The 17,707-nt window shown below is 44.9% G+C and overlaps 1 protein-coding gene and 1 pseudogene across 2 annotated transcripts in view; both read left to right on the top strand.

Moving 5' to 3' along the window:
• The window catches only part of LOC139262442 (sialic acid-binding Ig-like lectin 12), a 239,010-nt pseudogene that overhangs the window by 72,750 nt on the left and 148,553 nt on the right, over positions 1 to 17,707 (top strand).
• Positions 1 to 17,707, top strand: part of LOC139262906 (keratinocyte-associated transmembrane protein 2-like) — a 49,307-nt gene that overhangs the window by 28,098 nt on the left and 3,502 nt on the right. For both annotated transcript variants that reach the window (XM_070878185.1, XM_070878187.1), the window contains exon 2: positions 16,167 to 16,843. In XM_070878185.1, coding sequence (XP_070734286.1) covers positions 16,167 to 16,843 — 677 coding nt within the window. The remainder of the gene's footprint in view (positions 1 to 16,166; positions 16,844 to 17,707) is intronic.

The raw sequence follows: 17,707 nt of genomic DNA, 5'->3' as shown, positions 1-17,707 counted from the left end.
ACGAAGTGTCATCGACCCGAAACGTTAACTCTGTTTTTCTCTCCACAGATGCTGCCTGATTCGCTGAGATTTCCAGCATTCTCAGTTTTTATTCCACTCTATCACACTCCACTTGTCCTACTTCATTTCCCAGAACCAGATCTAACACTGCTTAACACAAAAGCAAAAAACTGCGGATGCTGGAACCTGAAATAAAAACAAAAATTGCTGGAAATCTCAGCGGGTCATGCAGCATCTGTGGAGAGAAAAACAGAGGGGTAACGTTTCAGGTCGATGACTAACACTGTTTCCTTCCTTGTTGCACTGGAGATATAAAGTTCTCCCGTGCACATATCAGAAATTCTTCTCCTTTTCCCTACTATTAGCACTGTTTTTCCCAGTCTATGGGCTCAATTTTCCCCAGTGATTTGCAGCATTCTTTTGGCGCTTTTTTTGGCCTACATTAAAAAATCCAAGTTTCCCCAAAGATTGTGCGCTAGCATAATTTAATTAGTTACAATTTTTTTAGGTTCGTTTTTTTTTGCGTAACCTGATGTCTGCGCCAGTTTTTCACAATTATGTAAGTTTGGCCAACTTGCATTTCTCCGAGGACAGCGTATGTGACCACTCCCAAAAAAACATTTAAAAAATCGCCGCAGAAAGACGCCATTGTTTTTAGGCAAAGCTTTGGAGGGAGTCAATCATCGCATAAATAGGCATCATCATGCTTACATTTTTTCAACTGAAAACGCAGGAAGTTTCATGCAATTCTTTAAGTTTGGATTTTTTAAAAAAGTGCCACGCCACCACCAAACATCTCTAAACCGGGCTCGAGGGCCGGAGCATCGCCCGGCAAAATTGGTCCCTCGACCAGACACAAGGGCTCGGGGCTCGGCTTCTAAAGAAGCCCGGGGGGTGGGGGAGTGGTGTGGAAGCTGAACTAAAGGGATGAGAACCCTTACACTCTACCACTATGCATCAAAAGAAGCCCGGGCAGGGGAGAGGTGGGGTGGAAGCCAAACTGAAGGCATGAGAAGTCCTACACTATTCAGCAAGCAGCATCAAATGAAGCTGCAGGGAGTGTGGAAGCCGAACTGAAGGCATGAGAACCCTTACACTATGCCACTATGCAGCAAGCAGCATCAGATGAAGCCCGGAAAGAGGGGGTGGGGTATTTCCCGATGTAAGCAAGCCCATTGTGAATGCTCAGACCAGGGTGTGGTCCATACTAGGGCGTCGACCTTGGGGAGAGAGACAACAAGGAAGCTTGTCCTGCCTGCCGTTTTGAGCTTCTTGCAAAGGTACAATTTAATCATTGGGGCAATACTGATAGTGTCATACCTCATGCATGTCTTCTGCATGATGATGGTGCTGCGGAGGAGACAATTGATTTAACGCCATCCCATGAAGAACCTCATAGCATGCAGGATGATGGGCAGGAGGCCTTACCCACGTCGGGTATATCGAGACAGGCATTCATACCTGCACCTGAGTGATGCAGACTGTGTCAGAAGGCTGCGATTCCGCAAAGAAGTTGTAACTGAGATCTGTGAGTTAGTAAAAGCAGACCTGCAACCTAGAAGAGTCAGGAGGACTACTTTGTCAGTTGAAGTGAAGTTAACAGCTGCACTTTCATTCTATGCATCTGGACCGTCCAGGCCACAACTGGGGATGTGTGCACCATTTCTCAACAGGCAACACATATCTGCATTCGGCAGGTGACTGCTGCACTATATGCCTGGAGGAGTTAGTACATAAAAGTTCCCCATGACCACCCAGGCAATGCATGAAAGGGCTGTGGGCGCAGCCAGGATTGCTGGCTTCCCAAAGGTACAGGACTGCACTGATTGTATCCACATCGCCTTGCAAGCACCTTTGGAGGATTCTGAGATGTACAGGAACAGAAAAGACTTCCACTCCGTTAATGTGCAACTCGTGTGACGACATGCATTGCATCATGTCAGTTGATGCAAGATACCCTTGGAGCACCCATGATGCGTTCATCCCATGTGAGAGCGCTATATCTGCCACGTTTCAGCAGCAGCCAGAAGGGCAGAGCTGGCTATTGGGAGACAAAGGGTACAGCCTCGCCACCTGGCTCCTGATGTTCCTACGCGTAACCCGGACGGAAGCTAACCGGGAATACAACATGTCGCACATTGCGACGCACAGCATAATAGCATCTTGAAATAGCGTTTCCGATGCCTGGACTATTGCGGACGCTACTTGCAATACTCCCTTGAGATTGTTGGTCAGTTCACTGTTGTGTGCTGCATGCTGCATAACGTAGCCATCATGAGATAGCAGCAGCTGGTAGTAGAAGACCCACCAGAGGTGAGAGTGGCTGATGATGAGGAAGATGCAGATGAGGAGGAAGAGGACGAGGAAGCCATACAACTACCTGAACCCGGAGCACGACAGCGGAGGAAGGCGGGCTGATGTGCCCCTTTAACGATTGCTCGAGTCTTGCGCCAGCAGCTCATCCGCGAACGCTTTTCTGCCTGAAGGCTCAGCGGCAACTATTCCAAATGGACCATGTTTACTGTTTGGACCTGTTCCGTAATGTTGTGTTGTGTTAATGGAACAAATAATGGAAATGATTCTTATTTACTTCAAAAAGTTGTGTTAATAATGGAACAAATAATGGAAATGATTCCATTATAATTAAAATATATTTTATTCAAAAGTTTAATAAACATTTGTTTGTACTTAACTTTAATTAAAAATATTCTTGTATCAAACTTTAAAGTTTTCAGTTATGATCACTTACAAACTTTTAAACTTGTAAATTTACACAAAAATCTTTTAATTTGAGAACAGTAACAACAACAGGAGCAAATAAAGTCTGCACCCATCTCTACTCCACCTTATTCTAAGACCTCCACCCCTGCCTGCTGGCGGTGGCACAGCATTTCTCGGGTTGGTACCAAGCTTATGCTTTCGAACATCTCGGGTACTGCGCACTTCTTGATTGGGGTGGGGGGCGGGTAGCGTGGACAGGCGGTAATGTGGAAGGCCCGGCTTGGACCTCTTCAGAGGCTGGTCTGGGGTTTAGAGTGAGAGTGGCAGTTGGTTCTGTCAATGGGCGCGGGGTCTGGGCAACGGCTAACTCCGACATTCCCTCCCTCATGTGCCCAGACAGTGTGTCAACTACCTGTGACATTCCCTCCCTCAGGTTGAGCAACAGTGTGTCAACTACCTGCAACATTCCCTCCCTCATGTTCACTGACAGCACATCAGCAACCTGCGATATTCCCTCCAACATGTGCACCGACATTCCCTCGCTCATGTTCCCGGACAGTGTTCCCATTTCTCGTGAGAATGTTACTTCTCCCGATCGTCCCGACACCTCATCACTCACCCCTACTGATGGTGTCGAGGAGTGATCGCATAAGGTCAGTGCTCTTTGTATTCATTGCCATCATCTGAACCACATCTGTTAGATCCTGCATCTCCTTTGCCTCCTCACCTTGGGTGTGTTTCACTGCATCCCACAAGTACTTGCAGTCTTGGATGGTGGGACCCAGGGTGTGCCTTGTTGCACCCCACTAGAATTCCCAACACTCGTACCACTCAGGAAAGGGGCTGGCACCTCAATGGGCAGCAACTGCACCTCCTCCAAAGTGAGTATAACAGTGGGGGTATCACCCATCACTTCCCCCTCCCCTTCACCCCCATGTTCTTGATCTGGAAGGTGGGATTGGAAGATGTTCTCTTCAGGCTCGTCCATGTCTGAATCATCTTCTGCATTGTCAGGGTTGGCCTTAAGTTCTGCAAAATATAACACAGCAGAGAAGGGGCCAGGGTGGCTGGCATGAGTAGGCTCACACAGTGCAGGCAGCAGGCTGATTTTAAGAACCACGATGAATGATGGCACATTGCATCAACCAAAGCGTAGTTGACGGAGACGTCCCCATGAACCGAAGCGTGGCTAGCCCGTGCAGTACTTAACATTTAGCAAAGCCAGACTTTGGAATTTGCAGGACTTGCCCTCTTTCTCGAGTGTGGGCCCAGCTTATGCAGTGGTGGTTGCTTTTCTCAGGCGGGACCATCAAAGCAGTGACCCAAGAGTGTCAATAGGTGCACATTTGCCTGGCCTCCTCCTGTTCGAGTTCTTTCCCTTTTGTTGTGTGCCACTTTCCTCTGCAAAGATGAAAATATAACTTTATAGAGAGGGTGTCTTTCTGCTGGGTGGGACATATACAGCTGGTCACATTTACAATTGCAATTGAATAAATGAAAATATTACTTGCACTAACTACTTGCCCAAGGTCCTGCCACTTTTTGCACTGGGCTCCAGACCTCAGGGTGGTCACCATTGCACAGTAATCTTCTGCAAGTTGTTTCCAGCATTTCTTCTTTTCTTTTGGTGAAACTTTTATGTGACCTCTTCTGGTGTCCAGCTCATGCCATCTGGCTTCAATTACAGTAACCAGTGCCTCCACTTCATCCTGTAAGAAATTTTGGGTCCTTGAGCTGTGTTGCATCTTGTATTGCAGCTCCGATTTTTCCCAATGAGAATTAAATTCTCACACACAACTGACTCTTTATTAATGGCCGAATGCAGACCGGGAGTTGTACTGGGCATGCGCACCTATAGCAGTAATGTCAAAAACGTCATTTTTTTTTTGCGCATGCGCAGAAGGGGGGCCAAGGGGGGTGCGGGGGACATCGTTTTTTTGGCGCAGGCATTAGGCTCCACCCCCCCCAAAGCTTACAGGAAAGGCTGTGCGGCGCCAATTTCAAAAAGTTGAATGGCGAAACTTGCTACTTATTTTTTTTGAGTTGGAGCCAAAAAAACGAGTGTACCTCTGGCAATACGTAAAAAATCGGCATTGGGGAAACTTGAGCCCTATAGTAGGGTAATTAAAGTCTTCTAATATTGCTACTCTATTTTTGTTCTTTTTTATATACATAAATTATTTGGACTGAGAAATTGGAGGTATGATATTGAAATTTGCAGATCATACCTAATAGAGGTTTAGCTAATAATGCAGAGGACCACTCCAAAATACAGGAAGACATAAACAGGCTTGCAGTGGTTGGATAAATGGCAAATGATATTCAATATAATGAAGTGTGAGGTCGTTACTTTTGGTAGGAGGAATAAGGAGGCCACTTATTCATTGGAAGGTAAGAAACTAAATGGAGTAGAGGAGCAAAGAGATCTGTGCATGCAGATATATAAATCACCTGAAGTAAGTACTGGGGTTCATTTCTCGAGGAATAGAATACAAATGCTGAGAGGTAATGTTCAATTTATATAGAACTTTGAGTAGACTTTGGAGTACTGTATGCAGTTCTAGTCTTCATAATTACAAAAAGGATATTGGAGAAAGTGCAAAAAAGATTTTAAAAGATGTTACCAGAATTGAGAGGATACAATAATCAGGAAAGACTGAGGATATTTTCTCCAGAAAAGATGAGGGAAGTGAAATTGAGCCCTGTCCAAACAGGGCGCATCTTCCGTTTTAAATTTTTTCTCTGCCGCAATCCATGGGGCGGGGATACCGGAGAAACTCAGCTCTTTGTTTGTTCGGTCTGGACGATGTTCTGGGCGGCTGGGGAGCGGAAGTGCCCTTGCAGCGGGTCGGCCGCCCCGTCCAGTCATCAGCGCCATGCCGCGCTGCGCTGCCGCGTCACAACGTCCCTCCCCTTCAGCTGCGAGCTCTGCAAAGTTTTTAATTAGGTCCACTGGCCCACCAGGGAGGGTTTTGGCCGGGCCAGCGGCCTGGCACCCAAGAGGCTACCTGTTGGCGACCCGGCCAAACCCATGGGCATAATTATCGGCCCGACCTGGCAGTCGGCCGACAATAAAAAAAACTAACATGGAGTCGCCAGTAGTGCAACCTCCCCTTTAAGGGCGAAAGTGCCGCACAGCCACAGACAGCTCTCCTCTGGGGAAAGCTGTCAGTGGCAGTGACCGACAGTGGCGCCATTTCCGCGGGACAATTCCGCACGGGTTTCAGAAAGCGGGTCGTCGTCGGTTGGTAAGGGGTCAGGAATACAGGCGTTGCGGTAACCCGTCCTGATGCTTCCAGCCCAGGGCCAATTTCGGGCAGGTCAATAAGGCCTCTCCGCTCCATTCCTGCTTCTTAGGCGGTAAGCGAGCTCATAGAGGGGGGCAATTTCGTCCCCGAGGTCTTTAAAATTATGAAGGGGCTCCATAGAGTAGATGTGGAGAAACTGTTTCCATTAGTTCTGAGTCCAGAACAAGAAACATAAATATATGATGGCCACTAACAGGTCACAAAGAATTTAGGAGGAATTTCTTTACACGGGGTGGTGATAATGTGGAACTCACTGCCACATGGAGTGTTAAAGCTGGTAGTATTGATGCATTTAAGGAGATTTGATGCATACATGGGGAGAAGGGAATAAAGGGATATGGGACAGGATGGGAAAAGGTCATTAGAGTGGGAGACGGCTCGTGTGGAGTATAAACACCAGCATCGACCAGTTGGGCCGAAAGGCCTGTTTCTGTGCCTTTGATTCTATATAGATCATTTATCAATTGATTTTAATGAATCACTATCTTCTGACTAACAATGGAACCCTGTCTGCCATGGGTGTGATAGAGCATGATGAGCTTTTGGTAACTGATTCTTTTGATGGTAAAATGAGAATGTACAATTTGCAGTATAGGAAGGCTACTGGTTTTCTTTCCCTTGGTGGGGAGGACGGGGGCAGAATAATGTGTAGATTATGATTCCATAAAGGCTAGTGTATCCCATTTAATAAAAAAAAAGAGTTTGTCCTATGCGGTCACCTTGATTATTGGGGTTGTCAACCTTCCAGGATTGTCCTGGAATCTTCAGGAATGAAAGATTAATCACCTGGATATTGCTGCAAGCAACCCAGGAGAAAAATTACAGAGGCATTAAAGTGTTTTTTCATTTTATTTGAACACTTTCATTTATTAGTTATAAAAAAAAATGGAGCTGGAGGCAGAAAAAATTTGTTTTACTTGACTGGAAGGCTGGAGGTGAACGATTATGTAATAAAACCTCCAGGAATATGTTCAACCAGAGTTGGCAACCCCCTGATTATAGTCACGTGATTTTCATTGGGTTTTCCTGTTAAGATTTGTATGTGATTCTTGCGGTTGCCTTGGAAGAAGTATTCGAGGAGCAATGGTAGGCAACAAGAAATATCAGAGATGTGCAGATAACATGCCTAAAGAATTACATTGAAAGTTTTGTGACCTGGTGTAGATCAAACTGAAACTTCAACTTAATCCATTTGCCTTGGCCAAAAAATTATAGGAGCTTTTTTTTTAAATGAAATTTGTATTGGAGATTTTTTTTGACACAAAGTACTTTGTAATCATCAATTTGCTATAGAAGATTGCAAGTGTTATTATCAGAAGATTGCAAGTGTTATTATCAGAAGAATGGGCTCAATTTTCCCCAATGCTGTTTTTTTGGCATATTGCAAGAGTTATGCTTGTTTTGTTTTGGCCCCAACTACTCAAAAAAAAATAACTAGCAAGTTTCCCTGTTTTATTTTTTGAAATTGGCGCCGCGCAGCCTGTCCTTTAGCTTCGGGGGGTGGAGCCTAATGTCTGCACCGAAAAAATGATGCCCTCCCTTCTGCAATATGCATGCATACACAGTCATGCGCGAAAAAAAAAAAGTTTTTTTACATGATTGCTGTGGGCGCGCATGCCCAGTACAGCTCTGCATTTGGCCATTTTTAAAGAGCCAGTTGTGTGTGAGAACTTTAATTCTCAGTGGAAAAATCGGAACTGCAATACAATATGCAATGCGGCTCAAGGACCAAGAATTTCTCCTCCACAGCACCATCATGCAGAAAGCTTGCACGAGGTATGGCATTGTCAATATTGCCCCCATAATTAAATGGTACCTTTTAAGAAGCTCACAACAGCAGGACAACGAGTTAAAGCTTCTCTCCTCTCTCCCCAAGGTCGACGCCCTAGAATGGACCACACCCTGGTCTGTGCATGCGCAATAGGCTTGCTTAGAACGGGAAGCTCGGCATTCAATGAGGACATTTGAGGCAATGAAGTCTAATGCAATTCTTTAATTTTTGATTTTTTTTTCCAAAGTACCACCCCACTACCAACCGAACGACTCCTCACTGGGCTCGATGGTCGGTCGGCAGAATTGCTCCCTTGCCCGGGCACACACTGGGCTTGGCAAACACCACCACCCCCACGCCCCCCACCGGTGCAGAAACTTTGGAGAAACTTGGAAATTTTAAATTTATGCCAAAAAAAAGTGGCGCGCACTAAAAAAACTGGGAAAAATTGAGCCCAATATTGTGGCGAAAGAAAGAATTTCCTATTTATGTCGCATTTTTTCGTGAACACATGAGCTGGTTAAGACTGTCCAGAGGAGACTTTCATCTGGTCAGTCTGAGCCAGATTCAAACTTTTATGCCGTAGGTTTAGCACACTTAACTATGGCACTCAGTTACTCTTTCCGTCCACTCTTCTTTCCCTTCATAACAACAGTATCGTCAACCCCTTTGTCCTTGCAAAATACTGTCCCATCTTCAACCCCGCCTCCCCTCCTCCAAAGCCCTTGAACATGTTGCCTCCCAAATTTATGTCCATCTTTCCCACAACTCCTTGTTTGAATCTCTACAGTCAGGTTTCTATAGTGCCACAAAACCCAAATGGTCCTGATGTAAATGGCTTTGCCCTTGGTGGTTTCAAATCACCCCCCTTACAACAGTTCTCGACACCAGAATTATAGTAGTGAACAGAAATATACAGTTATAGCCAGATCCTTCAGTCTCAACCGTCACAATGCTTTTATTCAAGTTAAAGCACACACCTGCACCCAGTAAAACACACCCTGGTGGTGTAAAACAAACAAACACAGTACAACACACAACACTGGCCCATCTGAACAGGCCCCTAATGCAAAGTACTCACGATTTAAAAAAAAAACCCTGCTTGGTTCGACAGGGCACCACCAAATCTGTCTAACAGAATGTGCGTACGCCTATGATTCGTGCAGAAAGCCTCCCCACTAAACTCCTAAGGCTTAGTTGGGACTCATGACACCCCTTCACACTATGCGGTGGTCTTAAAGATGTGTGGGCTGGGATAACTGCTCACCAATTACCCCTTTGGCTTACTCGCTACTTCTCCCGATGAGCGAGGCTCTCTTTGCTCGTAGATGGTGTTTCTTCTCTCTGTCCCAGAACGGAGTGCTCGGTCTTTGAGTGCATTGAACGAAGCAAGCAAGTGTAGAAGAGGAAAGGAAGAGATGGCAGCCAAAACTGCCTCTCATACCTACAAAAATGCTTCTTCTCGTGTCAAAAGTTGAATCTTCACCTAAGGCAGTCCAACTGAAAGAGCAAAAAAAATACCTCTTCAGACGGTATCTTTGTCAACTGTCCTATTCCTAGGGACAAGGCTCCAACAAGTCTGGGTGGCCGAAAAGCTTTTGTGTCTTGAGCACCGACCAATCTTCTTGATCTCTCACTGATGGGTTCCCATTACATAACAAAGGGTCCCCCATCAACCACCTTCCTACCATTTCAGCCATTGATCCATTCTTGCCCACCAGATGTGTCTTCCTGTGAGACATGTTTGGACTTGTCCCACGTCATGCTGTCTACCCTTCTGCTGTCGATGTTTTTGCTGACTTCTTACACTGATCAAAATCACAAAGGACATGCTCTGTGACTGACCATGGTGCATTATTCTTCCTTGACCTCTGCAGCCTTTGACACTATTCATCATCATAGGCAATCCTTCGAAACCGAGGAAGACTTGTTTCCACTCTAAAAGTGAGTTCTCAGATGACTGTACAGTCCAATATGGGAATTATAGTCTCTGTCACAGGTGGGACAGACAATGGTTAGAGGAAAGGGTAGGTGGGGTGCCACACGCTCCTTCCACTGCACTTGATTTCTGCATGCTCTCGGCGATGAGACTCGAGGTGCTCAACGTCCTCCCGGATGCTCTTCCTCCACTTAGGGCAGTCTTGTGCCAGGGATTCCCAGGTGCCTGTGCACTTTATCAAGGAGGCTTTGAGGGTGTCCTTGAAATGTTTCCTCTGCCCACCTGGGGCTCGCTTGCCACGTAGGAGTTCCGAGTACAGCGCTTGCTTTGGGAGTCTCGTGTCGAGCATGCGGACGATGTGGCCCACCTAACGGAGCTGGCTAAGTTTGGTCAGAGCTTCAATGTTGGGGTTGTTGGCCTGAGCGAGAACGCTGATGTTGGTGTGTCTATCCTCCCACTGGATTTTCAGGATCTTGTGGAGGCAGCGTTGGTGGTGGTACTTCTGTGCTTGGAGGTGTCTACCCTACATGGTCCATAAAGGAGGGCAGGTATCACTACTGCCCTGTAGACTATAAGTTTTTTGCCAGATTTGAGGTCCTGGTCTTCAAACACTCTCTACCTCAGGTGACCGAAGGCTGCCCTGGCACACTGGAAGCGGTGTTGCACCTCGTCATCGATGTCTGCCCTTGCTGATAGTAGGCTCCTGAGGTATGTAAAATGGTCCACGTTGTCCAAGGCCGCGCCATGGATTTTGATGACCGGGGGGGCAGTGCTGTGTGGTGGGGTCAGGTTGGTAGAGGACCTTTGTCTTTCGGATGTTTAGTGCAAGGCCCATGCTATCATATGCCTCTGTGAAGATGTTGATGATGGCTTGGAGTTCGGCCTCTGAATGTGTGCAGATGCAAGCGTCGTCCGTGTGCTGTTGTTCGATGACCGAGAATGGGACGAACTTGGATCTAGCCTGGAGGCGACGAAGGTTGAACACTGTTGACGATAACATAAGAACATAAGAAAGAGGAGCAGGAGTAGGCCATTTAGCTCCTTGAGCCTGCTCCGGCATTTAATAAGATCATGGCAGGTCTGATCATGGACTCAGCTCCACTTTCCTGCCTGCTCCCCATAACCCTTCCCTTAAAGATCAAAAATTTATCTTATCTCCTCCTTAAATATATTCAATGACCCAGCCTCCACAGCTCCCTGGGCAGAGAATTCCACAGATTTACAACCCTCAGAGAAGAGATTCCTTCTCATTTCAGCTTTAAATGGGTGGCCCCTTATTCTGAGACTATGTCCCCTAGTTTTAGTTTCCCTTATGATTGGAAATATCCTCTCTGCATCCACCTTGTCAAGCCCCCTCATTATCTTATATGTTTCGATAAGATCACCTCTCATTCTTCTGAATTCCAATGAGTCTAGGCCCAACCTACTCAACCTATCTTCATAAGTCAACCCCCTCATCTCCGGAATCAACCTAGTGAACCTTCTTTGAACAGCCTCCAATGCAACTATATCCTTCCTTAAATACGGAGACCAATACTGTACGAAGTATTCTAGCTGTGCCTCGCCTATACCTTGTACAGTTGTAGTAGGACTTCTCTGCCTTTATACTCTATCCTCCTAGCAATAAAGGCCAACATTCCATTTGCCTTCCTGATTACTTGCTGTACCTGTATACTAACTTTTTATGTTTCATGCACAAGGACCCCCAGGTCTCTCTGTACTGCAGCACTTTGCAATTTTTCTCCATTTAAATTATAATTTGCTTTTCTATTTTTTTTCTGCCAAAGTGGATAATCTCACATTTTCCCACATTATACTCCATCTGCCAACTTTTTGCCCACTCACTTAGCCTGTCTGTTTCCCTTTGCAGATTTGTTGTGTCCTCCTCACTGTTTGCTTTCCCACCCATCTTTGTATCATCAGCAAACTTGGCTACATTACACTCGGTCCCTTCATCCAAGTCATTTATAGATTGTAAATAGTTGAGGCCCGAGCACCGATCCCTGCGGCACCTCACTAGTTACTGGTTGCCAACTGGAAAATGACCATTTATCCCAACTCTCTGTTTTCTGTTAGGTAGCCTATCCTCTATCCATGCTAATATATTACCCCCAGCCCTGTGAACATTTATCTTGTGCAGTAACCCTTTATGTGGCACCTTATCAAATGCCTTCTAGAAATCCAAAGACACCACATCCATTGGTTCCCCCTTATCCATCCTGCTCGTTACATCCTCAAAAAACTCCCAACAAATTTGTCAAACATGATTTCCCTTTCATAAATCCATGCTGACTCTGCTTGATTGAATTATGCTTTTCCAAATGTCCTGCTACTGCTTCCTTAATAATGGACTCCAGCATCTTCCCAATGACAGATGTTAGGCTAATAGTTTCCTGTTTTCTGTCTGCCTCCTTTTTTAAATAGGGCGTTAACATTTGCAGTTTTCCAATCCGCTGGGACCTCCTCAGAATCCATGGAATTTTGGTAGATTACAACCAATGCATCCACTGTCTCTGCAGCCACTTCTTTTAAGACCCTAGGATGCAAGCCATAACATCCTTCTCCAACATCTCTACCATTGTTCAGCTCAGTGGAAATATCCTTGCTTTGTTCCACTCTTATCTATCCGATCGTAGCCAAAGCACCTCTAGTGATGGTTTCTCTTCCCATCCTGCACTGTTGCCTTTGGAGCCCCAAAGGATCTATTTTTGTTCCCATCCTCTTAGGAACATAGGAATAGGAGTAGGCCATTTAGTCCCTCAAGCCTGTTCCGCCATTCGGTGAGATGACTGATCTTCGACCTAACTCCATATACCCGCCTTTACCCCATATCAGTTAATACCTTTGGTCAACAAAAATTTATCAATCTCCGATTTAAAAAGAACAATTGATATAGCAACAATTGCTGTTTGCGGAAGAGAGTTCCAAACTTCTGCCACCTTTTGCGTGTACAAGTGTTTCCTAACTTCACTCTTGAAAGGTATGGCTCTATTTTTTAGACTATGCCCCCTCTAGTCCTTGACTCCCCAACTAGCAGAAGTAGTTTCTCTCTATCTACCCTATCTGTTCCCCTTAATATCTTGAAAACTTTGATCTTATCACCCCGAATTTATGTAAAATCTCCTCTTAATTTCACCCTTGGAGTCCGGATATCATTCTGGTAAACCTATGTTGCACTCCTTCCAAAGCTAATATTTCCTTCCTGGGGTCTGGTACCCAGAATTGTTCACAGTACTCCAGGTGCAGGCTGACTTTGTATAGCTGTAGCATAACTTCTACCCCCTTGTATTCTAGTCCTCTAGTTATAAAGGCCAGCATTCCATTAGCTTTATTATTTTCTGTACCTGTTCATGGCATTTTAATGATTTTGTACCTGTACCCCCAAGTCTCTTTGGACCTCCATTGTTTACCATTTAGAAGGTACCCTGTTCTATCCTTTTTAGGTTCAAAGTGGATGATCTCACATTTGCCTACATTGAAATCCATTTACCACAGTTTTGTCCATTCGCTTAATCTATCAAAGTCACTTAGTAATGTTATGCTTTCATCTGCACTGCTTAGAATGCCCCCTATCTTCGTGTCATCGGCAAATTTGGATATGTGGTTTTCTATTCCAACACAGATCCCTGTGGGAAGTGATAATGACCAGATAATCTGTTTTTGTTATGTTGATTGAGGGATAAATATTGGCTAGGACACCGGGGATAACTCCCATGCTCTTTGAAATAGTGCCATGAGATCTTTTACATCCACCTGAGGGAGCAGACAGAGCCTCATCCAAAAAACGGCACCTCCAACAGTGCAGCACTCCCTCAGCACTGCACTGGAGTGTCAGCCTAGGTTTATGTGCTGAAGTCCCTGGAGTGGGACTTAAACCCATAACCACCTTATTCAGAGGCGAGTGTGCTACCCACTGAGCACAGCTGACACTACACTAGTCACATCCTGCCAAATAGAGTACCATTATCCCTACTCTCTGTGTCTCCTGCTTTTCAGTCAATTTACTAACCAGGTCAATTATTTGTCTTCAGTTCCATGGGTTTCAACTTTAGAGAGACTTTTTCAAATGCCTTCTGAAATGTCTATGGAAATAACATCCATTGACATTCCCCTGTCCACTACTTTAGTAACCTCTTCAAAAAATTCAATCAGGTTCGTCAGGCATGACCTACCTTTTACAAATTCATGTTGGCAGTTTCTGATCAGCTCTTACTAAACTACATGCTGCCCCTTGGCAACATTATCTGCGTGCATGGAGGTCAGCTTCCACCTGTGTACTGACACCATCTCTTTTGACTCCTCCACTGCCTTTGTGTTGTCAGACTGAAACAGACTGTTCGCAAATTCGGCTTATTCAACTCTGAGCTGAGCATCCAAATCCAAATCCTCTTCATTACATAGACTGCCTATTTCCAGCTCTGTAATATCGCCTGCCCCTACCTCAGCCCATCTGCCACTAAAACCTTCATCTATCCCCCTGTCACCTCCAGGCCTCGCCTACTCCATTGGTCTGCTAGCTGGCCTCTCATATGCCGCACGCTCTGTGGATTTCAGCTGAACTAAAACTCTGCTGCCCATATTCTATCCGATACCACGTGTCTCCATCAACACTGTCTTGTATTGACTCCTGGTCTACCAACACCTCACATTTAATATTCTCATCTTTGTTTTTAAATCTCTTTATGGTCTTGCCTCTTCAAATATCTCACCTTCTCCATCTCTGTAACCCCCTTCCCTGGAACATTCCTCTGACTATGGCATCTTGAGCACATCACTTCCTTTGTGCCATCATTGGCAGGTGTGCCTTCAGGCGCCTAAACCCAATGCTCTGGAATTCCCTCCCTAAATCCCTTCAGCTCTCTACCTCCTTAATATGCATGTTTTTGACCAAGCTTTTGGTCATCATTCCTAATATCTCCTCCTTTTGGTTCAGTGTTCATTATGCATCTGTGAAGCATTTAGGGACTTTTTCTACATTAAAAATGCTACATAAATGCAAGTTGTTGTCTTTAGTGGTAAAATTCCTAGTTAAAATAAGTGTACAGGCAGTCTCAAGCAATGTTGGTGGGGTTGAGTCCTCAAGGCAGATTTGTAAAAAAGCCTTTGGAATAACTGGTGTGGAAATAATAATTCATACCAGCTTGGATATGAATGACTGGGAAGGGACCCCTCTGAGGAGATTGGGATAAAGTGCAAAAACCTAAAGGGCTGGATTTTCAGCCATTGCTGCCTCTGTTTGCGCCCCGGAGGGGCGGTAATGGCAGCGGTCCGCTCTTCCGGGTGGGCGGCTAGCTTCCAGCGCCCCGCTGGGGTTTTCGGGGCTGGTTTCGAAGGAGCGCAGAGCATTACCGCCCGGAACAGAGAAGCCGGTGTGCATCGTCCCTGGTTGTGACACCGCTCAATTTTTGGGTCCCACCCGATCCGTGGCACTCCGTAGACCACCTGTGAAAGCGGGCAATCCAAGCTGTAGCGGCTGCTGTGAGGTAAGTATTGTTTGATTTAATTTTTTTTGTGATTTATGTTGTGGCGTGAGTTAGTTATTGGGAATGTTTTTGGTGTGCTTTTTTCGGGTTTTTTTGTTCTCCTCAGGCCTCTTAGAGCGCTCAGAGGCCAGCTGTTTAGCTCAGGATTTTCTCTTGCCCAACTGGCCTAGCGCCCTAAGAGAGGTGCCTCCTTAGCGCTCTGTCCCAGACTCAGGGCCCAGCTGTCCAATTTTGCTGACTGAGGCACAAACTGTTCCCGGGCGCATACTTTACTGCTCCGCCGCCATTCAAGGCCGAAACTCCAGCACTTAGTCTATATATTTATATATCACTTGTACTGAGTCCCCCAAAAGTAGAAAGGTATTTTATACTTTTATAATTTTATGTTTAAATCTTCTACCTTGATGAAGATAAATTTGTTAATTGAAATGGTGGGACTGTATGCAAGGATGTAATCTACTTTGTGAATTTGGATTATTCTTCTCGTAATTTTATGATGTAAATCTCAGGTTTCCGTCAGTTCCGTTGATTTCCTTTATTTCGGGGGAGGGGGCTATACAGTCTGTGTCGGAGCAGTGAATGACTGACCACAGCTTCAGGATTTCCACGTTTAGATGCTTATGCGCTACATTCTGAAGTTGCGGTCAGTTTCAGAGGGGTAATGACGGCAAACGCTGACAGTTAACCCTCATTACCTACCGCAAATCTGGCCCCATTTGATTTGAACTGAAATGGAATTGAATTTTATTTTACAATACTAAAAGGATTACTGTGCTTGTCATGTATTATAGCTGCTAAATGTACTTGATTGTTTCTTCCACTGCATTGGTTAGGCTAGATGGTATATGTCTGAAATGTTGAAAGGTATGCAGAACTGCTTTGTGATCATTGCTGTGGAGACTTCATCTAATTTACTTTTGTTGCATTTTGTAATCTTTTGACAGTGTCCAATAGCAGCATGGATGCAGAAAATGTAACAGGAACAACTAAAAAGCAAGCTATAGCCAGTATTCACATCAATATAACATCGCTGGCAATTAATTCAGATATTACAAATAAAGCTAAAAGTACAAAGCCAAATATTATTGCTGCAACTACGATGACCACCACAACATCTGCGACCACTCCAACAACAACAGTGGGAACTGTAACCAAGATTGCTGTACCTTTTACAGAAATAATACAGGCAGAAGCTGCTAGCCAAAATTCTGACCAAATGACCCCATTCTTAAAACCTGCAGCAACAGTGAAAGGCAACGCCGCTGGAGACGGAAAGGGTGCAGAAATAATAGTGATTGGCACAGATATTGAAGATGAAGACACACCTTCTGATACAGATCCAGGAAAGATGGATGAAATGTCAGATAACCAGCTGCTGCTTGTTGAACAAGGTAATTCTCCATCCTATTATGAAGACAAAGGGACAGATGAGTATTTTGATGCAAACCAAATGGATGAGAATGACCTGGAAAATGATGATGTAGAGGAACCTCCAGAACTCCCCGATGAACCAATATACATCTCCGCACCTGAAGAAGCTGATAGTCATTTCTTTTTCTATCTGGTTGCTGCTGCGTTTCTGATTGCCACTGTTTACATTACATATCACAACAAAAGAAAGGTGAGTTTATGCTAAAACTATACTGGGCAAAATTATTTATCAACTGCTTTAATTCGAAAGGTGCACAACCGAAATGTTAACTCTTCTGTTCTCTCCACAGAGGCTGTCTGATCTACAAGTTGTTTCTAGCATTTTTTTTCTTTTTAATTACAGATACAGCAGTTAAATGCAGAATAAAGCTCCATCTATTCTGTGCCAACAATGCGCCTCATGTCAGAAAAGCACTCAATGGCACCAGTTTATATACATATTTTTTAAATTTCCCACACCTGTAATCTCATTGAATAAGATTAGCAATTAGTGCTGAATTAGGGCTAGTTTGGTGCTGTGGCCCCATGCCCTCCAATGAGTGGATGAGAGCAGCCAAACATTTTTGTACGCAAGACTCATAGCCAGGAGTCAGAGGAGATTTAATTTGTCATTCTAGATTAGATTTCAACCCAGGCATGTGATTAAAAAGCCAATGTCTAACCCATTGGACTACCTAGTCCGTCCTTTCTGCTGCTGCCCCACCCCGACATAATTTATGTCTGATTTGCATTATCTGAATTGCCAGTAAGTTACTAAGCCAGAAATTTAACCTAGCCCATGGCAACCTGGTGAATTATATGTTTCAGGTGCCATGGCACTCTATACAGATAGATTTCATAGGGCGCCTTCCGCGAGAGGTGGGCACCGGAGGGACTGGAGTGCATCATCACGCCCGGCAACCAAATTTTAATTTGATTTTACGTTTTAAAGTTTAATTTGTTTTAATTGCCGGTGCTTTTAGTGTCCCCCTCCCCTTTTATAGGGGGCACTGGAAAAAATTAGATTTTAGCGCCCCAAAAAAAAAACCAAAAAAAAGAAAAGAAAAAAAAAGGG

This window comes from Pristiophorus japonicus, chromosome 4 (assembly GCF_044704955.1).
Source record: "Pristiophorus japonicus isolate sPriJap1 chromosome 4, sPriJap1.hap1, whole genome shotgun sequence".
NCBI lineage: Eukaryota > Metazoa > Chordata > Chondrichthyes > Pristiophoridae > Pristiophorus > Pristiophorus japonicus.
Note: the sequence above shows the minus strand (reverse complement) of the source record. Positions and strands in the feature narration are given on the sequence as shown.